Source organism: Bufo gargarizans, chromosome 3, assembly GCF_014858855.1.
Source record: "Bufo gargarizans isolate SCDJY-AF-19 chromosome 3, ASM1485885v1, whole genome shotgun sequence".
Lineage (NCBI taxonomy): Eukaryota > Metazoa > Chordata > Amphibia > Anura > Bufonidae > Bufo > Bufo gargarizans.
Genome location: NC_058082.1, coordinates 383,210,712 through 383,233,764, shown reverse-complemented (window position 1 = coordinate 383,233,764; position 23,053 = coordinate 383,210,712). Strand labels below are relative to the sequence as shown.

The window sequence follows — 23,053 nt, the reverse complement described above, 5'->3', positions numbered from 1 at the left end:
AGCAGGACATGGAGCAGAATCTGAACAAGCAGGTGTTTGGCCTTGTTGATATCACAGTTTATTTTACCGTTCTCCTGATCCGTCAGAACAACCGAAAAATGTAAAACACAACTTTTTTTTGGATCATCTACAGTCAGGTCCATAAATATTGGGACATCAACACAATTATAACATTTTCTGGCTCTATATACCACCAAAATGGATTGGAAATGAAACAAACAAGATGTGCTTTAACTGCAGACTGGCAGCTTTAATTTGAGAGTATTTATATCCAAATCAGGTGAACAGTATAGGAATAACAACAGTTTGCATATGTGCTTCCCACTTGTTAAGGGAACAAAAGTAATGGGACAATTGGCTTCTCAGCTGTTCCATGGCCAGGCTCTGTCACAATTTAGTAGAATCAGTGGCTAACAGTTTAACTAGCAATCTATGTGGAAACAGCAGACGGTGTAAAATGAGACTGCTCTTTCACTCTACAGTAGAGTCTTGGGCAAACATGGTTAAGTACTTCAAAACTGATGCAAACATTGACCTGTAAGGCTGAGTTCACACTTCAGTTATTTGGTCAGTTAATTCCAGCACTTACATACAGTCTAAAGGCTAAATCAGGAGCCAATCCTACTGGCAGATAACATATCATGAAAAGATCTGCCCCTGTTCTTTGTTTTGGACCTGTAACTGACCAAAAAAGTGAAGTCTGAACTCAGCCTAATAGTGACACTTGCCGATGCGCTCATCCATATACTGTATGTGACCTGCCTGTCATACTGATGCACAGTAACTGTTTCACTACAAGATGACTAGCTATGCATGTTGCTGAAATGCAGAGTGATGCACACCAAGATACACTCTCCATGCAGGCCGAGATATAGCTAATTTAATGAGCTTACTTGATTAATTAATTCGGAACAAAGCAAATTTTTTGGAAGTATTCAACGAAGCGTTCAAATCAAATTTTTGAAAACTTTGCTCATCTTTAATTATAAGTATATATACGTACTGCAACCTGCATTAAATTCATAGGAAATGTTACTGCCACAATTTCAATTACAAATGCATTTGTATGAAAACTAACAGTAAACTATATGTATATTTTTTCAAACACAAGTTTAAAGAGAATCGCTTTGTAAACATTTTGATGTTTATCATATTGCAACAATTTAGCGGCTAATACCACTATATGTTTATAGGTTGCCAGTCTTTAGATAAGTGAACAAAAAAAGTGATGTCCAGAGAAAAACAATGCTCCTGTTTTCAGTTTACATGGCAAAATATTATTACAGACCCATTACACATTTTTCAGACCCATTGACTTCAATAGGTGCATGGTCTGCATTTTGTGGACATATTCCAACTTTTTGTGGAACAGACAAACGGATGTGGAAAGCACATGGATGATCTGTGCACTTTCCTCTTCCATGTGTCTGTTGCGCAAAGAGATACAACATGCTCTATACTTGGCTGCAAAATGTGTACGGCAGATCTATTGTCAATGGGTCCACAAAAATGTGGATGCAATACAGACAGTATCGGTATTTTGTGGATCTACAATTTGCAGACAGCAAAATACATAGTCATGTGCATAAGGTCTAATAGACACTTTTTGCTGCTCAAATATTCTGGTGAGTGTAAAATGTTTTCATAGGACATTATAGTGTAGAATGGTACTATAAAGGCATTAAGAAACTGAGCAATCACAGATGGAATTGGGGGTTGTATTTTCTGATTTCCTCTAAGAGACGCTGCTCTTGTTTTTGCTGTTGTTCAAGTTTTGAAAGTGCAGCCAACAGTTCTCTCTTGAGCGCCTGTAAAAGCAAACAAAATAACACATCATCAATGGTCTGGTGCTTTGTCCATTCCTAACCTTGTAAAACCTTGTACTATTTTAATATAAAATTCCCATCCACAATATTGTATTCCTGTTACGAACAGCAATAAGTATGTGTGTACTGTATATGTTGGAGAGAAGGGATGCAAATGAGCTCTTAACAAGCTTTGCCTCTAATGCCACCAGATATAGGGCAGCTATCCTATAAGTCAATGTTAAGCTCTTAAAATAAGCCTTGAGACTGACCCTGTGCAGAACAGAGTACTAGCTTAACTGGGTCAGAGGCCTGTGTCCAGGTCAGGGGGGAACTAACTCTCCTTAGGGAGAGAGCACCTTAATCAGTGTGAGGAGACTAATAGGCCATACATGCTACTCTGGAATTCTGGGAGAGAAGGGATGCAAATGAGCTCTTAACAAGCTCTGCCTCGAATGCCACCAGATGTAAGGCAGCTATCCTATAAGTCAATGTTCAGCTCTTAAAATAAGCCTTGACTTGGATATTAAATAAGCCAGCACCTCATCTGCAGACAGCTGTTTCAGGGTGATTGACCCTCATCAGTGCAGAGCCGAGGGAAGCGATCCCAGAATTCCAGAGGAGCATGTATAGCCTATAAGTCTCCTCACACTAATTAAGGTGCTCTCTCCCTAAGAAGAGTTAGTTCCCCCCTGACCTGGACACAGGCCTCTCACCCAGTTAAGCCAGTACACTCTGCTCTGCACTGATGAGGGACAATCACCCTGAAACATCTGTCTGCAGATGAGGTGCTGGATTATTTAATATCCAAGTCATGTCTCAAGGCTTATTTTAAGAGCTTAACATTGACTTATAGGATAGCTGCCTTACATCTGGTAGCATTAGAGGCAGAGCTTATTAAGAGCTCATTTGCATCCCTTCTCTCCCAGAATTCTGGAGGAGCATATACGGCCTATAAGTCTCCTCAAACTGATGGGAAACTTTGATTCTGCCGCTGCCAGCTCTGTGTACTTTATCCCGGATGAATAAAGGATTACTTTTATGAAATCGCAGTTGTGAGTGCGGACCTTTCAACCATAGCATCATCCAGTTCATCAATAGCGGTATCTCAGCTAAGAAAATTGCCAAACTGCATCATGTGAGTACCATGACAGTTGGAAGAATACAATATGAAGTCTGTCCATCCATTCCAAAGCCAAGAGGTGGACATCCAGGCAAAATATCAAGAGTCAACAAGTTGGCTCATCACAAATCCTATTAGTTCTAGTGCAACAAACGTGGCAGTGGAGGTAGCTTGTACGCTTGGTAATAGTGAGATCAGACATCCATGCAAGTACTGTGTAATGCGCATTACACAAGTCTAGAATGGTGGCTCGAAAAAAGTTGAAGAAGCCTCGACTTCAGTATCGTCATAAGAAGTGTCTGCTCGAGTTTGCAAAAAAGTACGAGCAGAGGACAGTAGAACACTGGAAATGGGTGATTTGGAGAAATGAGGGGAAAGTCAATAGACTGGGCTCTGATGGGTGCAAATGTGTCTGGAGGAAACAAGGGAAAAGGGGGCTAACTGAGAAATTGATGGAAATGTCAAGTTCAGTGGAGAAAGCCTGGTCATATAGGGTTGTTTTACAGCCAAAGGCATTGGATACTTGACCAGAATCAATGGTGGTCTTAATGCTGAGGTATATGTGAATATCCTACAATATGAGTTACTTTGTACACTCTTGTATTATGGGTATGAAAAGAACAACATAGTGTTCCAGCAGGACAACGACCCGAAGCATATGTCGACATTATTATCATTTATTTTAAAGCGCCATTAATTCCATGTTGCTGTACATCCAGCTGGGTTTACACAGAAATAAAAAACACAATAAACAAGAAACTATTAACAGACTGGTAAAGAGGGGTAGAGGATCCTGCCCGCAAGACCTTACAATCTATAAGGGAAGGGGAGAACACAGTAGAGGTGCTCTTGTGGTTGTGTGGTGGAAGCATTCTCATTGCAGATGGAAGGCTTTCCTGAAAAGGTGGGTTTTCAGGTTACTCTTGAAGCGTTGGATGTTGGGGTAGCGAGTTCCAGAGTAGGTGAGGGGCACGTTAGACATCTTGTAGTCGATTCTGCGAGGAGCAGATGAGAGGAGAACTGAGGAGGTCCTGTGAGGATCTGAGATTACATGTGGGGATGTATCGAGAAAGCAGGTTTAAGATGTAAGGAGATTGACGAAGAAATGGTTCAATGACAATGAGGTGCTGTATTGGGCCTCACAGACACAATTGAACACTTATGTATAGAATTGAAGAAAAAGCTGTGCCAAGTGAGTCTACCACTATGCACCAACATTAGGAGCGTGTCGAAGAGACCTGGGAACAGATTTCGGTCAAGACATGGTTGGATCAAGAGCATGCCCAGGAGGATTCAGTCTGAGTGGAAAGCTAATGGAGGATTTACAAAATACTGACAAAATAATTCAAATTTAGAATTTTAGGAGCAAAACAATAACAATGCAGTTACATGACAATAATCTGCATAACTAATAATATGCTAAATAGTTGCAAGTTAAATTTATGTATGAGATAGGCAAGATGATGGTCTATAAAATTATGGTAGACTCACGTTTGAAGCTGTAGTGGATGGTGAGATATGGAGCCTATATATAATTTAATAGTACAGGTGTTCCTGAACATAGTGATGCCTGTCATGTTTGGTTTTATATTGATTATTTTTGGGGAAAGTGTACAGGCTCAGGCCTATTACTACTACAGAATGCCTTCCCTAGTCTTAGCCAGGGGAAGGCGTCCCAGGCTGGCAAGTATGCACTTCTGGTTTTAGTTCTCTCAGTAACATTTGACCATTGCATCTGAAGGGTTAAATATCTGTGATCAGCGTTATTGCCCATCATAGACATTAGCTCCAGGTGTTTGCTGTTTAAAACAGCAGGCGCCTGGCGCTATGGCATCTGCTCTCATGAGCGGGCACCATCTTTAAATTCTGCATCTGTACATCTACGGAGCTGGAAGTGAAGGGGTTAAGGATGAGACAAATTTATCAAATATGCAACATTTGATAAATGTGGCATAAATTATACTAAAACAGACTGAAGCAAAACTGACTTTAAATACTATGCTCTTGATAAATTCTCCAATAGTACAGGTCCTTCTCAAAAAATTAGCATATTGTGATAAAGTTCATTATTTTCTGTAATGTACTGATAAAGATTAGACTTTCATATATTTTAGATTCATTACACACCAACTGAAGTAGTTTAAGCCTTTTATTGTTTTAATATTAATGATTTTGGCATACAGCTCATGAAAACCCAAAATTACTATCTCAAAAAATTAGCATATCATGAAAAGGTTCTCTAAACGAGCTATTAACCTAATCATCTGAATCAACTTATTAACTCTAAACACCTGCAAAAGATTACTGAGGCTTTTAAAAACTCCCAGCCTGGTTCATTACTCAAAACCGCAATCATGGGTAAGACTGCCGACCTGACTGCTGTCCAGAAGGCCATCATTGACACCCTCAAGCAAGAGGGTAAGACACAGAAAGAAATTTCTGAACGAATAGGCTGTTCCCAGAGTGCTGAATCAAGGCCCCTCAGTGGGAAGTCTGTGGGAAGGAAAAAGTGTGGCAGAAAACGCTGCACAAAGAGAAGAGGTGACCGGACCCTCAGGAAGATTGTGGAGAAGGACCGATTCCAGACCTTGGGGGACCTGCGGAAGCAGTGGACTGAGTCTGGAGTAGAAACATCCAGAGCCCCCGTGTACAGGCGTGTGCAGGAAATGGGCTACAGGTGCCGCATTCCCCAGAAACAGCGGCAGAAGCGCCTGACCTGGGCTACAGAGAAGCAGCACTGGACTGTTGCTCAGTGGTCCAAAGTACTTTTTTCGGATGAAAGCAAATTTTGCATGTCATTCGGGAATCAAGGTGCCAGAGTCTGGAGGAAGACTGGGGAGAGGGAAATGCCAAAATGCCTGAAGTCCAGTGTCAAGTACCCACAGTCAGTGATGGTCTGGGGTGCCATGTCAGCTGCTGGTGTTGGTCCACTGTGTTTTATCAAGGGCAGGGTCAATGCAGCTAGCTATCAGGAGATTTTGGAGCACTTCATGCTTCCATCTGCTGAAAAGCTTTATGGAGATGAAGATTTCATTTTTCAGCACGACCTGGCACCTGCTCACAGTGCCAAAACCACTGGTAAATGGTTTACTGACCATGGTATTACTGTGCTCAATTGGTCTGCCAACTCTCCTGACCTGAACCCCATAGAGAATCTGTGGGATATTGGGAAGAGAAAGTTGAGAGACTCAAGACCCAACACTCTGGATGAGCTTAAGGCCGCTATCGAAGCATCCTGGACCTCCATAACACCTCAGCAGTGCCACAGGCTGATTGCCTCCATGCCATGCCGCATTGAAGCAGTCATTTCTGCAAAAGGATTCCCAACCAAGTATTGAGTGCATAACTGAACATAATTATTTGAAGGTTGACTTTTTTTGTATTAAAAACACTTTTCTTTTATTGGTCGGATGAAATATGCTAATTTTTTTAGATAGGAAATTTGGGTTTTCATGAGCTGTATGCCAAAATCATCAATATTAAAACAATAAAAGGCTTGAACTACTTCAGTTGGTGTGTAATGAATCTAAAATATATGAAAGTCTAATGTTTATCAGTACATTATAGAAAATAATGAACTTTATCACAATATGCTAATTTTTTTAGAAGGACCTGTATATGCCTATAGTATTCTCTGGAGGGCCTATTAAATATGCATGCGGAGGTGGCTGTGTATGAGTTCTAATATGGATTTAGTGCAAGATGTCATGTGTACATATATATGATCTAGGGGTCCTTTTCGATGGTCTGATGCAGACCCATAAAAAGTGCTGTTCAGAATGAAAACATGTATTTTCATGAAAAGTGCAGGGGAGAACCACTGTGCATCGCTAATGCAGTTTACATTATGTTGACAGCAAATACCCTGTTTACACAGAAAGAAGTGCTGCTGACAAGCAAGTATTTTTAAAGCACATAAAAAAAACAGCTGACAAATATTTGCTGGAATTCAGCAGACTGCTGCACTGTTTACACTGGGGAACAAGTTTACTTATGAAAGCTCTTTTACACTGATCAAAGATATTCCAGTTATCCTGTTGATAGGGAATAACTATTAGATCACTGGGGTTCTGTCAGATGCTTCATTCATTTTAGTGTACAGGACCGCCAAATGAATGCTATATTCTATAAACATTATTTAATTTATTCCTGTAACCAGGGGCGTAGCTAAAGGCTCATGGGCCCAGGTGCAAGAGTTCATCTTGGGCCCCCCTTTCCTCAGTGCTTTGTGGCCAGGGGAAGGGAAGCACATAGCCTTCGTGCTGCAGGAGGCAAAAATTGAAATGGCATGCCCCCCCCACCAATGCCCATTCTTGACCTAACCCCTTCCCTCCAGCCAGAGGTATAACTTGACCTGCATGCACTTTCTATAATACTGGTGTCTCCTTATATGGCACAAGGGTCTTTGGGCCCCCTCAGGCTCCTGGGCCCTGTAGCGACTGCTACCTCTGCAACCCCTATAGCTACGCCCCTGCCTCTAACTCCTTGTTTACAATGTGCAATTATACTGCACTGAATGGAAGTGCCTTTTTAAACCGAAAGCTGGGAATGGAATGAAGATAAGACTGCATTTGGTAGAAGTCGAGAGGATGTCACTGCATGTGCAAAGAGTGGCATCAGTCACCGATAGACTCCCATTGCGTTTGTGTGTGTACATATATATATATATATATACACACACACACACACACACACACACACACACACACGTGCATCTCAATAAAATAAAATATTGAAAAGTTCATTTATTTCAAGTAATTCAGTTCAAAACGTGAAACTCATTATATAGAATCATTACACACAGAGGCATTTATTTCTTTTAACCCCTTCCTGACATGTAAGGCGCTTGCACTTGTGGGTATGCTCCGGCTCCCATTGGTGGGGTTTAGGGGAACTGGAGTGTGTGTGTGTCAGCCCTTGATCTCCTGTGTGACAGGAGACTGCTGCACCTTAGTTCCTATGGAGCCATAGACTCAAATGCCAATGCACTGGAGTCTATGAAAGAAGCAATTTAATAATTGATTGTTAAAGTTCCCCATGGGAACTATTAAAGTGTAAAAAAAAAAAAAAGTAAAGAAATTTAAATAAAACTAAACTTTAAAACATTAAAATCATACCTTTCCACAAAATGGAAATAAAAAAATTTACATCATGGGCATCGCCATGTGCGAAGATGCTAATCTTATATCAAATTATTTATCTCATGCGGTAAACGGCAAAATGAAAAAAAAATTATATAATGGCTGATTCTTCATTTTTTGGTCACTTCTACACAAAAAAAATAAAAGGTATCAATGAAAAGTACAGATCACCCTGCAAAAAATGAGCCTTCACACAGTTCCATAGACATGACTACAAAAAAGTTATAGGCGTCATAATATGGAGATAAAAAGAAAAAACATGTTTCAAGGTTTAAATATTTTTTTTAATCAGTTTCCAAATGCAAGTAAAACTATACATATGTATCACCGCAATAGTATTGATCTGGAGAATGAAAGTAACTGGTCAGTTTTACCGTATAGGGAGCGCCGTAACAACTAAATCCATGCTAAACTGCATTATTTCCAATTCCACTCCATTTGGAATCTTTTTCCAGCTCCCCACTACATCATATGCAATATTAAATGGTGGAATTTTAGTACAACAATAAAACAAGCCCTTATACAGCTAAGTAAATGGAAAAATAAAAAAGTTATGGCCCCAGAAAGGCAGGGAGTGAAACACGTAAACTCAAAAACAAAATAAAATCTGGGGCTGAAAGAGTTAGGCCTCTTTCACACGGGCGTCATGTTTTTTGCCCGGATAAGATGCGGGTGCGTCGAAGGAAAATGACCGATTTTTCTGCATGAGTGCAAAACATTGTAATGCGTTTTGCACGCGCATGAGAAAAATCGGCATGTTTGGAACCCAAACCTGAACTTCTTCACAGAGGTTCGGCTTTGAGATCGGTGTTGTGTAGATTGTATTATTTTCCCTTATAACATGGTTATAAGGGAAAATAATAGCATTCTTAATACAGAATGCATAGTACAATAGGGCTGGAGGGGTTAAAAAAAAAAAAAATTTAACTCACCTTAATCCACTTGTTTGCGCAGCCTGGCTTCTCTTCTGTCTTCTTCTTTGAGGAATAGGACCTTTGATGACGTCACTGCGCTCATCACTTGGTCCATCACATGATCTTTTACCATGGCGATGGATCATGTGACGGACCATGTGATGACCGTAGTGACGTCACCACAGGTCCTTTTCCTGTGCACAGCAAAGATGAAGACAGAAGAGAAGCCGGGCTGCGCGAACAAGTGGATTAAGGTGAGTAACATTTTTTAGTTTATTTTTTTAACCCCTCCAGTCCTATTGTACTATGCATTCTGTATTAAGAACACTAACCATGTTATAAGGGAAAATAATAATGATCGAGTTTCCATCCCGATCGTCTCCTAGCAATCGTGCGTGAAAATCGCACCACATTTGCACTTGCTTGCGGATGCTTGCGTTTTTCACGCAGCACCATTCACTTCTATGGGGCCTGCGTTACGTGAAAAACACACAAAGAGGAGCATGCTGCAATTTTCGCGCAACGCACAAGTGATGTGTGAAAATCACCACTCATCTGCACAGCCCCATAGAAATGAATGGGTCCTGATTCAGTGCGGGTGCAATGCGTTCACCTCACGCGGAAATCTCACCTGTGTGAAAGGGGCCTTAATGTTGATGATTATGCCTTACAACTAGGAATGAGCAGACCCATAGATGTTCTGGTTCAAAGTCAATGGGGACCCGAACTTTGGGGATGAAAAATGGCTGTAAAGTAGTCATAGAAAAAGCTAGAGGGCTGCAAAAGGAACCAACATGGGGATAAAAGCAGAAAAATTGCCCTGCAAACAAATGTGGATAGGGAAATGACTTACAATAACATACAACAAAATACATAAAAATAAAAGATAATAATCTTGAACCAGGAGGTGGAGATCCAAGTGGAGTAGGAAGTTGAGGATGCTGTGAATGTGGCAGATTAGGTTGAAGAGGCGGAGGAGGAAGCCAACACTGTTTTTGTGTATTTTTTCCCCTTTCCTTTCATTTATTTATTTATTTTTTGTCTGTTTAACCCCTTCAACCCCGGGCCTGTTTTCACCTTCCTGCCCAGGCCATTTTTTGCAAATCTGACATGTGTCACTTTATGTAATAATACGTTTGGTTTGTTTTCTGGTTTAAATATTAATTGGGGGAAATCACACATGTTAATACTAGGAGATGGACAATCACAGGGAGATTCACGGGTCCACGTCCTTGAAAAAAATGAGAAATTTAAATATCTTGGTATACAAATCTCTGGAAATATAGAAGAATATGAAAAACTAAATGTCCTCCCCTTAATAAAAGAATTAAGAACTAAAATACACATATGGAAAAGACTACCAATGTCAATACAAGGTCGGGTAAATTTAATAAAAATGGTCTTTCTCCCAAAAATACTTTGTCTTGCAAAATGCTCCAGTGAGAATATCACAGAATATTTTTAAGCTATTCGATAGCCTAATGGGGGAATTTGGAAGGGAGCTATCCCTCGGATAAAGAAAGAAGTCCTTCAGCTTCCAGTGCGGGATGGAGGATTGGCGGTTCCTAATCAGTTTTTCTACTATCTAATAACACAATATGGGAATATAAAGGGTAGTTTAGAAAGTTTGGTGGTTAGTCAAGAAATAAATAGATGGGGATGGAAAGAGGAGTGGAATCACTTAGAGGTGCTGGAATCAGGTTTTTTGGGGAAAAAAAATACAGGTAACAGAATATTAAATTTAATGGAACATGCATGGGGGGAAATTAAAAAAATATTAGAGATTAAAGGGTTTTTGCACTATACACCGATTTGGAAAAAATTTAATTTAAAGGAACTAGAAACGATCAGGGTTTATATAGATTGGGGGAAAAAAGGAGTGAAATATATAGATCAGATTTTCAAGGAAGATAATTTGAAGGACCTTAATGCAATGGTAACGGAATTTGGGATTCCCCATACAGATATGTATAAATACTTCCAGCTTAGGAATGCGCTGCGGACAGTGGACCAAGATTATAGGTATAGAAGGGAAAAATCGGATATGCTGGATAAATTTATTAGGAGGGAAAGGAGGAGGAATAACCGCAAGGAGATATGGGATTTTGATGGAGGGAAGGAAAAAAAAGGATCATAATGCCGGCCGTAAGAAAATGGGAGAAAGAACTAGAATCTTTTACGGAAGAGAAATGGAGAGATGCCCTTAGAAATTATGCGAGGGTCTCTGATAGGGGTTCACATAAGATCTCACAATTCTTCATATTGCATAGATTACATCGATCTCCATGGATGTTGAAAAGAATGGGTGTGAGGGAGTCAGATAAGTGTCTAAAATGTTGGGAGGAGAAAGCCGATTTAATACATTGCTTTTGGAGATGCCCCAAACTTTTTAGATATTGGATAAAAATTGTAGAAATCATATTTTTGCGTCTGAAAGTTCAGCTGCCCAATGACCCAGTCATTTGTATTTTAGGGGCAACTGAACACTTGAAGTTAGATAAAAAAAAATACGATTGGTTTTGAATAAAGTATTATTTCAAGCCAGACTTCTTATACTTAGGAAATGGATAATGGCAGATTCACCGACAGTGGGACAGTGGAAAAAAGCAATAGATAACTTAATTATAGAAGAACGTGCGATGGAGAGTTATGCTAAAAAATTACAAAATTTGGATGAAGTATGGAAAAATTGGCTACTCTAGGGCTGGATGTGGGTGTTTTTTTTTTTTTTTTTGTTTCTCACGTCCCCCCTTCCTCTTCCTATGGGTAGTGGGAGGGTATAAATAAAGATAAATTACTATTATGAATTGTTAATATCTATGTTTTTTTATATTAAATTAATGTATTTTTTTGGATGTTTTTTTCTATGAAATTGAAATAAAGACTAATTTCATAAAAAAAAACTATAACTTTAAAACACTTTTACTTATACAGGCCATTCTGAGATTGTTTTCTTGTCACATATTGTACTTCATGACAGTGGTAAAAATAAGTAAAAACAAACAAAAAAACATTATTTATTAAAAAAAAACAAATTTACCCAATTTTTTGAAAAATTACCAAATTTTTAAATTTCTATTTCTCTACTTTTATAATAGATTGTAATGCCTTCAAAAATTGTAATTACTTTACATTCCCCATATATCTACTTCCTGTTTGGATCATTTTGAAAATGACATTTTATTTTTTGCTGACGTTAGAAGGCTTAGAAGTATGGAAGCAAATCTTGAAATTTTTCAGAAAATTTCCAAAACCCACTTTTTAACCCCTTACGGACCCATGACGTACTGGTACGGCATGGTTCCCGAGTCCTTAAGGACCCATGACATACCGGTATGTCATGGGTTTAAAACGCGATTGCGGCGTGGCGAGGGTTAATCGGAACAGGATGTCCACTGAAATCATTCAGCGGGCATCCTGTCACAACGCCGGGGGAGGGTCACGTGACCCCCCGTATCGGCGATCGCCGCAAACCACAGGTCAATTCAGACATGCAATTTGCTGCGTTTTCGGTCCATTCCGGCTTCCGGTGACCCGATGAACCAGAAAAGGACTGTGATCACATACCACCAATCACAGTCCAAGCATTTGGGAGAGGCAGTGCTGGCCGTGGTGCTGATGGCTGCTGTCCAGGGTGCTGATTGGTGCGGGGAGAGAGGCGGGAGATTCAAACTCCCGGTGCTCCTCTCTCCCCTCCTCTTCCTGTTTCAGCACCTGCACCGTCCAGCACCAGCTCCTGCCATCCCCCCGTCGGCACCCATCACCCTCCAGGTAGGTTAGGGTCAGTGAGGGAGAGGCACTGTTAGGCAGGGATAGAAGGGAAAAGTTAGAAAAAAAATAAAAACACTTTATCTAAATTTATTGTTTTCTAGCTTTGAGACCCTAGACCCCCCCCCCCCCCCGCCACTTGGCGTGAGACCCGTGCCCTTACCAGTGGAAATCTGTTGCTGGTCAGGTATAAGGACAAGAGGGATGTCCTTGTACTGTCGACAATCCACGGTAATGGCAACACCCCTGTCCCTGTGCGAGGTACCGCGGCAACGGTCCTCAAGCCCGATTGTATTGTCGACTACAAACGGTATATGGAAGGAGTTGAACTCTCTGATCAAGTCCTCAAGCCATATAATTCAATGCGCAAAACCCGGGCATGGTACAAAAAAGTTGCGGTCTACTTGGTACAGGTTGCTTTGTACAACGCTTTTGTACTATCCCGAAGCGCTGGAAGCACAGGGACATTCCTTCCAATTCTATGAGGCAGTCCTCAAGGACCAGATTTTTTTCAGACCGGGAAAGAGCAGGCCGGAGTACCTCGGGAATTGGAGGCGCCTGGATCAGTCCCCCATACTGGAAAGAAGGGACGAACCAAAAAAAGATGCAGAGTGTGTCACAAGAGGGGGATACGGAAGGACACCACCACTCAATGTGCCCCGATCATCTGGGCCTCTGCGTTATCGATTGCTTCAGGGAGTATCACACTTCCATGGAGTACTACATTTTTATAATCCCCAACAGTCCCCTAGAGAACATAAAAAACTATGGCTCTCAGACTTTGGAGACACGGAAACAATTATTTTTTCCAAAAATATTAGTTTTAGTGCAGGCATCCTCAAATTGCAGCCCTCCAGATGAAGGTAAAACTATAACTCCCAGCATTCCCAGACAACCTACAGCCATCAGCAGGGCATGATGGGAATTGTAGTTTTACAACATCTGGAGCGCCGCAGTTTGAGGATGCCTGCTCAGTGACTCCAAAGTCTGAGAGCCATACATATTGGGCATCGCCGCGTCCGTAAATATAATCTTCTCTATAAAAATAACATTTAACCCAACCCCCCCGGATGAACAGCGTTAAAAAATAAATAAAAATAAAGTGTAAAAAGAAAAAACATGTCCCATTAGAAGCATCCCCTGATGTAGCCTAGACTAGAAACTCCCAAAAAGTGACCCGATCTAAGAAACTACACCCCTCAAGGTATTCAAAAGTTACTTTACAAACTTTGTTAACCCTTTAGATGTTCCACAAAACTAAAAATAGCGAATGAAGAAACAATTTTAGAATTTTAATTTTTTGTTACCTTGCCTCAAAAAAGTTTAATATAGAGCAACCAAAAATAATATTTACCCTAAAATAGTCCCAAAACAACAACCACCTTATCCCGTAGTTTCCTAGATGGAGTCACTTTTATGGGGTTTCTACTCTCGGGGTGTATCAGGGGGCTTGAAAGGGTACATGGTGTAAATAAACCATTCCAGCAAAATCTCCCTTTTAAAAACCATATGGCGTTCCCCTTCTATGTCCTGCCATTTAGCCAAATAGTAGTTTATGACCACATATGGGGTGTTTCTGCAAACTACAGAACATGGGCAACCCATATTGAGTTTTGTTTGGCTGTTAACCCATTTTTTCCAGTAATAAAGTAAGGGTTAAAATGGAAAATTTTCCAGAAAAAAATAAATACTAAGGCCTTTTTCACACTTGCGTTGTCCGGATCCGGCGTGTACTCCACTTGCCGGAATTACACGCCGGATCCGGAAAAAACGCAAGTGAACTGAAAGCATTTGAAGACTGATTCGTCTTCAAAATGCTTTCAGTGTTACTATGGCAGCCCGGACGCTATTAAAGTCCTGGTTGCCATAGTAGGAGCGGGGGAGCGATATACTTACAGTCTGTGCGGCTCCCGGGGCGCTCCAGAATGACGTCAGAGCGCCCCATGCGCATGGATGACGTGCCATGCGATCACGTCATCCATGCGCCTGGGGCACCCTGACGTCACTCTGGAGCGCCCCGGGAGCCGCACGGACGGTAAGTATACTGCTCCCCACTACACTTTACCATGGCTGTCAGGACTTTAGCGTCCCGGCAGCCATGGTAACCACTCTAAAAAAGCTAAACGTCGGATCCTGCAATGCGCCGAAATGACGTTTAGCTTAAGGACGGATCCGGATTAATGCCTTTCAATGGGCATTAATTCCGGATCCGGCCTTGCGGCAAGTCTTCAGGATTTTTGGCCGGAGCAAAAAGCGCAGCATGCTGCAGTATTTTCTCCGGCCAAAAAACGTTCCGGTACGGAACTGAAGACATCTTGATGCATCCTGAATGGATTTCACTCCATTCAGAATGCATTAGGATAAAACTGATCAGAATTCTTCCGGCATAGAGCTCCGACGACGGAACTCTATTCCGGAAGAAAAGAACGCAGGTGTGAAAGAGCCCTAAAATTGTTTCTCCATCTGCCATTAACTCTTGTGGAACACCTAAAGGGTTAACAAAGTTTGTAAACCCAGTTTTGAATACCTTGAGGGTTGTACTTTCTAAGATGGAGTCACTTTTTTAAAATTTCTATTCTAGGGGTGCAACGGGGGACTTGAAATGGGACATGGTATAAACAAAACCAGTCCTGCAAAATCTGCAAAACCATATGGCGTTCCCCTCCTTCTATGTCCTCCCGTTTGGCCAAACAGTAGTTTATGACCACATATGGGGTGTTTCTGCAAACTACTAAATCAGGGCAACCCATATTGAGTTTTGTTTGGCAGCTAACCCTTGCTTTTTTTCCTGCAAAAAATTTATTATATTGGAAAATGGTAAAAAAGAAAAGGAAATTTTACAATGTTATGTCCATTTGCCATTAAGTCTTGAGGGTTGTAGTTTCTAAAATGGGGTCATTTTTGGATGGTTTCTATTACATAAGCCTCACAAAGGGACTTCAGACCTAAACTGGTCCATAAAAAGTTGGATTTGGAAAATTTCTGAAAAATTTCAAAATTTGCTTCTAAACTTCTAAGCTATGTAACATCCCCAAAAAATAAAATATAATTCCCAAAATGATACAAACATGAAGCAGACATATGGAGAATGTAAACTAATCACAATTTTGGGGGGTATTACTATGTATTACAGAAGTAGAGAAAATGAAAATTTGAAATTTGCTAATTTTTCAAAATTTTGCGTAAAATGTGTATTTTTTTTAATGCAAAAAAATTTACTTTTTTGACCCAATTTTAGCAGTGTCATGAAGTACAATATGTGATGAAAAAGCGATCTCAGAACGGCCTGGGTAAGTAAAAGCGTTTTAAAGTTATCAGCACTTAAAGTGACACTGGTCAGATTTGCAAAAAATGGCCAAGTCCTTAAGGTGAAATAGGGATGAGTCCTTAAGAGGTTAAGGACCAGTTCAGGTCTGAAGTCCCTTTGTGAGGCTTACATAATGGAAACCGCCCAAAAAAATTATCAAATTTTTGAAACTAGACTCCTCAAGGTATACAAAACTGATTTTACAAACTTTGTTAACCCTTTAGGTGCTCCACAAAAATTGATGGAAAGTGGAGATGAAATTTCAGAATTTTTTCCAGCAAAGCAAGGGTTAGCAGCCAAATAAAACTCAATATTTATTACCCTGATTCTACGGTTTACAGAAACACCCCACATGTGATCGTAAACTGCTGTACGGGCACACGGCAGGGCACAGAAGGAAACGAACGCTATATGGTTTTTGGAAGGCAAATTTAGCTGAACTGGTTTTTTGATGCCATGTCCCATTTGAAGCCCCCCCTGATGCACCCCTACAGTAGAAACTTAAAAAAGTGACCACATTTTGGAAACTACGGGATAAGTATTTTATTGGTACTATTTTGGGGTGCATATGATTTTTTATTGCTCTATATCACGTTTTTTGTGAGGCAAGGTAACAAAAAAATGGCACCGTTTTTATTTTTTAATTTTTATTTTTACAGCGTTTACAGTTTTTTGGTTACATTGCCTCACAAAAAACGTAATATAGAGCAATAAAAAATCATATGTACCCCAAAATAGTACCAATAAAATACTTATCCCGTAGTTTCCAAAATGTTGTCACTTTTTTAAGTTTCTACTGTAGGGGTTCATCAGGGGGGGCTTCAAATGGGACATGGCATCGAAAAACCAGTTCAGCTAAATTTGCCTTCCAAAAACCATATAGCGTTTGTTTCCTTCTGTGCCCTGCCGTGTGCCCGTACAGCAGTTTACGATCACATGTGGGGTGTTTCTGTAAACCGTAGAATCAGGGTAATAAATATTGAGTTTTATTTGGCTGCTAACCCTTGCTTTGCTGGAAAAAATGTATTTGAAAGTAAAATCTGCCAAAAAAGTGAAATTCTGAAATTTCATCTCCACTTTCCATCAATTTTTGTGGAGCACCTAAAGGGTTAACAAAGTTTGTAAAATCAGTTTTGTATACCTTGAGGAGTCTAGTTTCAAAAATTTGATAATTTTTTTGGGCGGTTTCCATTATGTAAGCCTCACAAAGGAACTTCAGACCTGAACTGGTCCTTAACCCCTTAAGGACTCATCCCTATTTCACCTTAAGGACTTGGCCATTTTTTGCAAATCTGACCAGTGTCATTTTAAGTGCTGATAACTTTAAAACGCTTTTACTTACCCAGGCCGTTCTGAGATCGTTTTTTCGTCACATATTGTACTTCATGACACTGCTAAAATTGGGTCAAAACAGTAAATTTTTTTGCATTAAAAAAATACACATTTTACGCAAAATTTTAAAAAATTAGCAAATTTCAAATTTTCATTTTCTCTACTTCTGTAATACATAGTAATACCCCCCAAAATTGTGATGAGTTTACATTCCCCATATGTCTGCTTCATGTTTGTATCATTCTGGGAATTATATTTTATTTTTTGGGGATGTTACATAGCTTAGAAGTTTAGAAGCAAATTTTGAAATTTTTCAGAAATTTTCCAAATCCAACTTTTTATGGACCAGTTCAGGTCTGAAGTCCCTTTGTGAGGCTTACGTAATAGAAACCATCCAAAAATGACCCCATTTTAGAAACTACAACCCTCAAGACTTAATGGCAAATGGACATAACATTTTAGAATTTCCTTTTTTTTTAACCATTTTCCAATACAATAAATTTTTAGCAGGAAAAAAAGCAAGGGTTAACTGCCAAACAAAACTCAATATGGGTTGCCCTGATTTAGTAGTTTGCAGAAACACCCCATATGTGGTCATAAACTACTGTTTGGCCAAACGGGAGGACATAGAAGGAGGGGAACGCCACATTGTTTTGCAGATTTTGCAGGACTGGTTTTGTTTATACCATGTCCCATTTCAAGTCCCCCGTTGCACCCCTAGAATAGAAATTTTAAAAAAGTGACTCCATCTTAGAAAGTACAACCCTCAAGGTATTCAAAACTGGGTTTACAAACTTTGTTAACCCTTTAGGTGTTCCACAAGAGTTAATGGCAGATGGAGAAACAATTTTAGGGCTCTTTCACACCTGCGTTCTTTTCTTCCGGCATAGAGTTCCGTCGTCGGGGCTCTATGCCGGAAGAATCCTGATCAGTTTTATCCTAATGCATTCTGAATGGAGTGAAATCCATTCAGGATGCATCAGGATGTCTTCAGTTCCGTACCGGAACATTTTTTGGCCGGAGAAAATACTGCAGCATGCTGCGCTTTTTGCTCCGGCCAAAAATCCTGAAGACTTGCCGCAAGGCCGGATCCAGAATTAATGCCCATTGAAAGGCATTAATCCGGATCCGTCCTTAAGCTAAACGTCATTTCGGCGCATATAAAAAATACTTCTTTTTTTACTTTATTCGGTCATGTGACTTTTTTTATTGAGCAGATTGTTATGCACGTGGCAATACCTAATATGTCTACTTTTTCTTATTTAAGTTTTACACAATAATAGCATTTTTTAAACTAAAATAATGATATTTTAGTGTCTGTTTTTATTTTTTGACCGATTCTCTCAGGTAGGGTCTCATTTTTCGCAGGGTGAGGTGACGGTCTGATTAGTACTATTTTGGGGGCTACGTCTTTTTTTATCACTTGCTGTTGCAATTTTTGTGATGTAATGTGACAGAAATAGCTTCTTTTTTTTTTACACATTTGTTTTATTTTATTGGTGGTTAGGTCATGTGATATTTTTATAGAGCTGTTTGTTACGGATGTGGCGATACCTAATATGTATACTTTTTTTTAATTTTCTTTCACTTTAGCACAAAAGTGGGATTTATTCATACCATTTTGGGGGGCATATGCCTTTTTGATCGCTTGGTGTTGCGCTTTTTGTGATGTAAGGTGACAAAAATAGCTTCTTTTTTTTTTACACAGTTCATGTGATATAATTATAGAGGCGGTCATTACTGACGCAGCGATACCTAATGTGTGGGTTTTGTTTGTTTTTTCAGTTTTTATTATAAAATAAGGGGAAAGGGGCTTTTTTTTCTTTTTTACTTGATTAATTTTATTACTTTATTAATTTTATAAAAAATACTTATTTTTTTACTTTATGACATTCACTTTTGGAGGTTTGATCCCCTCTGCAATGCCTTATAATATATCGGTAATGTAATGCTTTGCCTGTTAGTGTATTTTTACTTTTCAGTGCGTACCTGTGTGATCATCACCTGGGATTATTTGTGCAGATTTTTTTGTCAATTTTTTATTTATTTTTTGGGTTAAAAAAGAAGAACTGGTAGTTAGAGAGAGATAGATAGATATATAGAACTCTATATATATTTATATAAAGCTCTATCTATCTATCTATATATATACATACACAGTACAGACCAAAAGTTTGGACACACCTTCTCATTCAAAGAGTTTTGTTTATTTTCATGACTATGAAAATTGTAGATTCACACTGAAGGCATCACTTCTCCACAAGGCAACTGATGGTCCCAACCCCATTTATAAGGCAAGAAATCCAACTTATTAAACCTGACAGGGCACACCTGTGAAGTGAAAACCATTTCAGGTGACTACCTCTTGAAGCTCAACAAGAGAATCCCAAGAGTGTGCAAAGCAGTAATCAAAGCAAAAGGTGGCTACTTTGAAGAACCTAGAATATGACATATTTTCAGTTGTTTCACACTTTTTTGTTATTTATATAATTCCACATGTGTTAATTCATAGTTTTGATGCCTTCAGTGTGAATCTACAGGGGGGCGGAGCCAGCAAGCCATGGTGTAGGACGTGTCTGCCGGAGCTCCTCACCGCTATCCCAGCTTCATCAGCTTGTAAATCGAGTGGACACAGATCCAACATGGGGAAAACATCTAGAGACAAAGATGGTGCATCAGGGATCGCCCTGAAGACCAAAAAGACGCAGGGTGACCTGACAAAGTACCTCAATAGAAGATCATCCTCGCACCCGGACGGAGGCAAGATGGCGCGGGAAGCGCGAATCAACTCAGAGAGAGAAGGAGCCGACTCAGAGGCCGACAGCTCAGACGCTGAAACCTACATTGGAGGTGAGGTTGATTCTCTCCCTCTCACCCGTGGCTTTTTACAGCAATCCCTGGCCCAGGCCCTCTCACCGGTAATGAAAGAACTCTCAGACATCAAGACGGAGTTCTTGCAGTTAGGGCACCGGGTTGAGCGCCTGGAAGACAGCCAGGATCTTCTTCTCCAACATGAGAGGGGGGTTCACTGCCACTTATCAGCCATGTCAAAAATGATAAACACGGCCTTCTTTAACCAGGAGAATAGGGGCCGGAGGAAAAATGTTCGGCTACGGGGCATACCCGAATCAATACAGGCTGAAGACCTGATGGACACAGTCCGCCGCTTATTTGCTAACCTAGTAGGTGAGGAACAGGCCGCCGCCATTACTATTGAAAGGGCTCACAGAGCTCTTAGGCCCAAGCCTGCCGCAGGAGAACTCCCTAGAGACGTGGTATGCGCCCTGATGAACTTTTTGGACACAGCGGCCGTCTTGAAAGCAGCTAGAGAAAAAGGTGACGCCACCCTAGATGGTAATAAGGTTCTTCTATTTCAAGATCTGGCGGCTAGTACATTAGCCAAGCGAAGAAACCTGCGCCCGCTAACATCACTGTTAAGGGAGAAGAAGCTGCCGGTCAGATGGCTATTTCCGTTCGGCCTATTTACTACAATCGGTGGGAAACAATTCACGGTCAGAACACCGGAGGACTTACCGTCTGTGTGGGAGGCTTTAGGAATCGAGGCCCTGGACATTCCGTCTTGGCTCCCCTGCAACCCATCCGTGGACCTGCCGGGCCTTCCACAGCCAGAGGAATGGCGTCTGGCACAGAAGAAAAAATCGCCGAAAAAGAGGGCCTTTTGATCTACCTCTATCCGTAGATGAGAAATCAGTCTTGGATATGAATAGGAACTCTGAGATCCAGCGTCATTGAGATCGTACGACTGCATCGCCCCCTGGCAGGACTCAGGTTCTATGCAAACCATTCAACCCGGCACCTTATCCCGGGGGTTACCTTCTTTAGCTCTTCTGTTATCCACACTAGCAACCTGTTTGTGGTTTTCTTTTTTTCTTTACTGCTTTGACCCTCACCTACCTCCCCTGTATGGCTTATTTACCTCTCAGGTTTATATCTCTCATTTCACTCATTTGCGTACGGGCAGTAGCTCAGAAGATTTGCCCCATCCAGATGGGGTTGGATTAAAAAAAAAAAAAAGGGGAGAGAGATAAAGGCGGTGGGATTGGTAGTATGCTCTTCTACACAGGGGTCTCATGTTTGAGCTTATGAATGTACCATGCAGCTCCACTTTATGCAAAAAGGAGTCAAGTCTATCATTTGCTCCGCAAAGAAAGGGCTGACTTGGTTCTTCTACAAGAAACCCATTTCAGACACCTGCACGTCCCTAATGTTATTAGCAAAAACTTTCCTGTATGGTATCACGCTGCGTATTCCTCGGCAGCCAGAGGAGTCTCAATAGGCATGGGACAAAACTTCCCATTCACTTTGGTATCCAGGCTGGTAGACCCTGAGGGCCGTTATCTGTTCTTAAAAGGCAAGGTAGCGAACTCTATGTTTACTTTAGTTAACCTCTACGCCCCAAACAATGGCCAATTCACTTGGCTACTTCGCACTCTTAAAGTTCTAAAGACCTTTGGGGAGGGGCACCTTATCATAGGTGGAGACCTCAATCTTACCCTTGACCCCTCTAAGGACTCGACCTCAGTGGGCCGCCCTCCTTCTAAAAAGCAAATGAGAAGGCTTCTTCTCGCATTCACAGACCTCGGGATCTCGGATGTTTGGCGCATTCTCCATCCAGAGGACAAGGACTACACCTTCCACTCGCGGACGCATGATACCTATCAGCGCCTCGATTATCTTTTTATAACTAACCAACTGTTGCCCTCAGTTTCTGAGGCCAGTATTGGAAATATAGTTGTTTCCGACCATGCGTTGGTGAGTGTGAGGGTGAGATTGCATGACGTTCCTCCGAGATCCTGGGTCTGGAGATTAAATGAGACGCTCCTGGAGGACGAGTCACATAGGAAAGAGATAGAACAACGCCTCAAAAATTACTTTTTGGAGAATGCTAGAGGTTTAACTAATGGGACGACCTTATGGGAAGCCCACAAGGTAGTAATTAGAGGGGAGCTCATTAGCCTGTTAGCCTGGGTTCTAGAGTTAAAAGAAATAGGCAGAGACAACTAGATTCACTCCTCCAGCAGATTTCCACTCTGGAAATCTTACACAAGAAAGCGAGATCAGTTGAGGTATTAGACTCTCTTAAACGGCTGAGATACGAGGTCACTGACCTGCTGAATGTGCGAGCGGCTAGAGCACTGAAAACATTGCGCTTCAAGCAATATCTGCATGGAAATAGGGGCTCCAAATTAGTCTCTAACCTTTTAAAAGGCCAAAGGAACAGATCCTTTATCTCAGCGATTAAATCAGCCACAGGCTCCCGACTCATCAACACCCCCGCGATAGCGTGAGAGTTTTGCTCCTTCTATTCTTCTCTGTATAACCTCCCGGCACCCCTCAGAAGCCAGCAAGTGATATAAGTGGCCTACTCCAGCCTTTTACAATGGAAGAAGTGGACCAAGTCCTATCCTCTATTCCCTCGGGCAAAAGTCCTGGACCCGATGGGTTCCCCATCTACTACTACAAAAGGTTTAGAGAAACACTCACACCCCACTTTGTAGACGTTTGCAATTCCCTTCTGAAGGGAGGCTCTCTGACCCCACAAGCCCAGGAGGCACATATAACAATTATCCATAAAGAAGGAAAGGATAGAGAAGCGTGTGGTAACTATAGGCCAATTTCATTGCTTAACACCGATTTGAAAT

General features: G+C 40.9%; 1 protein-coding gene across 8 annotated transcripts in view; it reads right to left on the bottom strand.

The window, feature by feature from the left end:
• Positions 1-285: 285 nt before the first annotated feature.
• The window catches only part of UHRF1BP1 (UHRF1 binding protein 1), a 715,822-nt gene continuing 693,054 nt past the window's right edge, over positions 286-23,053 (bottom strand). For all 8 annotated transcript variants that reach the window (XM_044288182.1, XM_044288177.1, XM_044288180.1 and 5 more), the window contains one exon: positions 286-1,808. In XM_044288182.1, the coding sequence (XP_044144117.1) occupies positions 1,698-1,808 (111 nt within the window). In that variant the 3' untranslated portion in view covers positions 286-1,697. The remainder of the gene's footprint in view (positions 1,809-23,053) is intronic.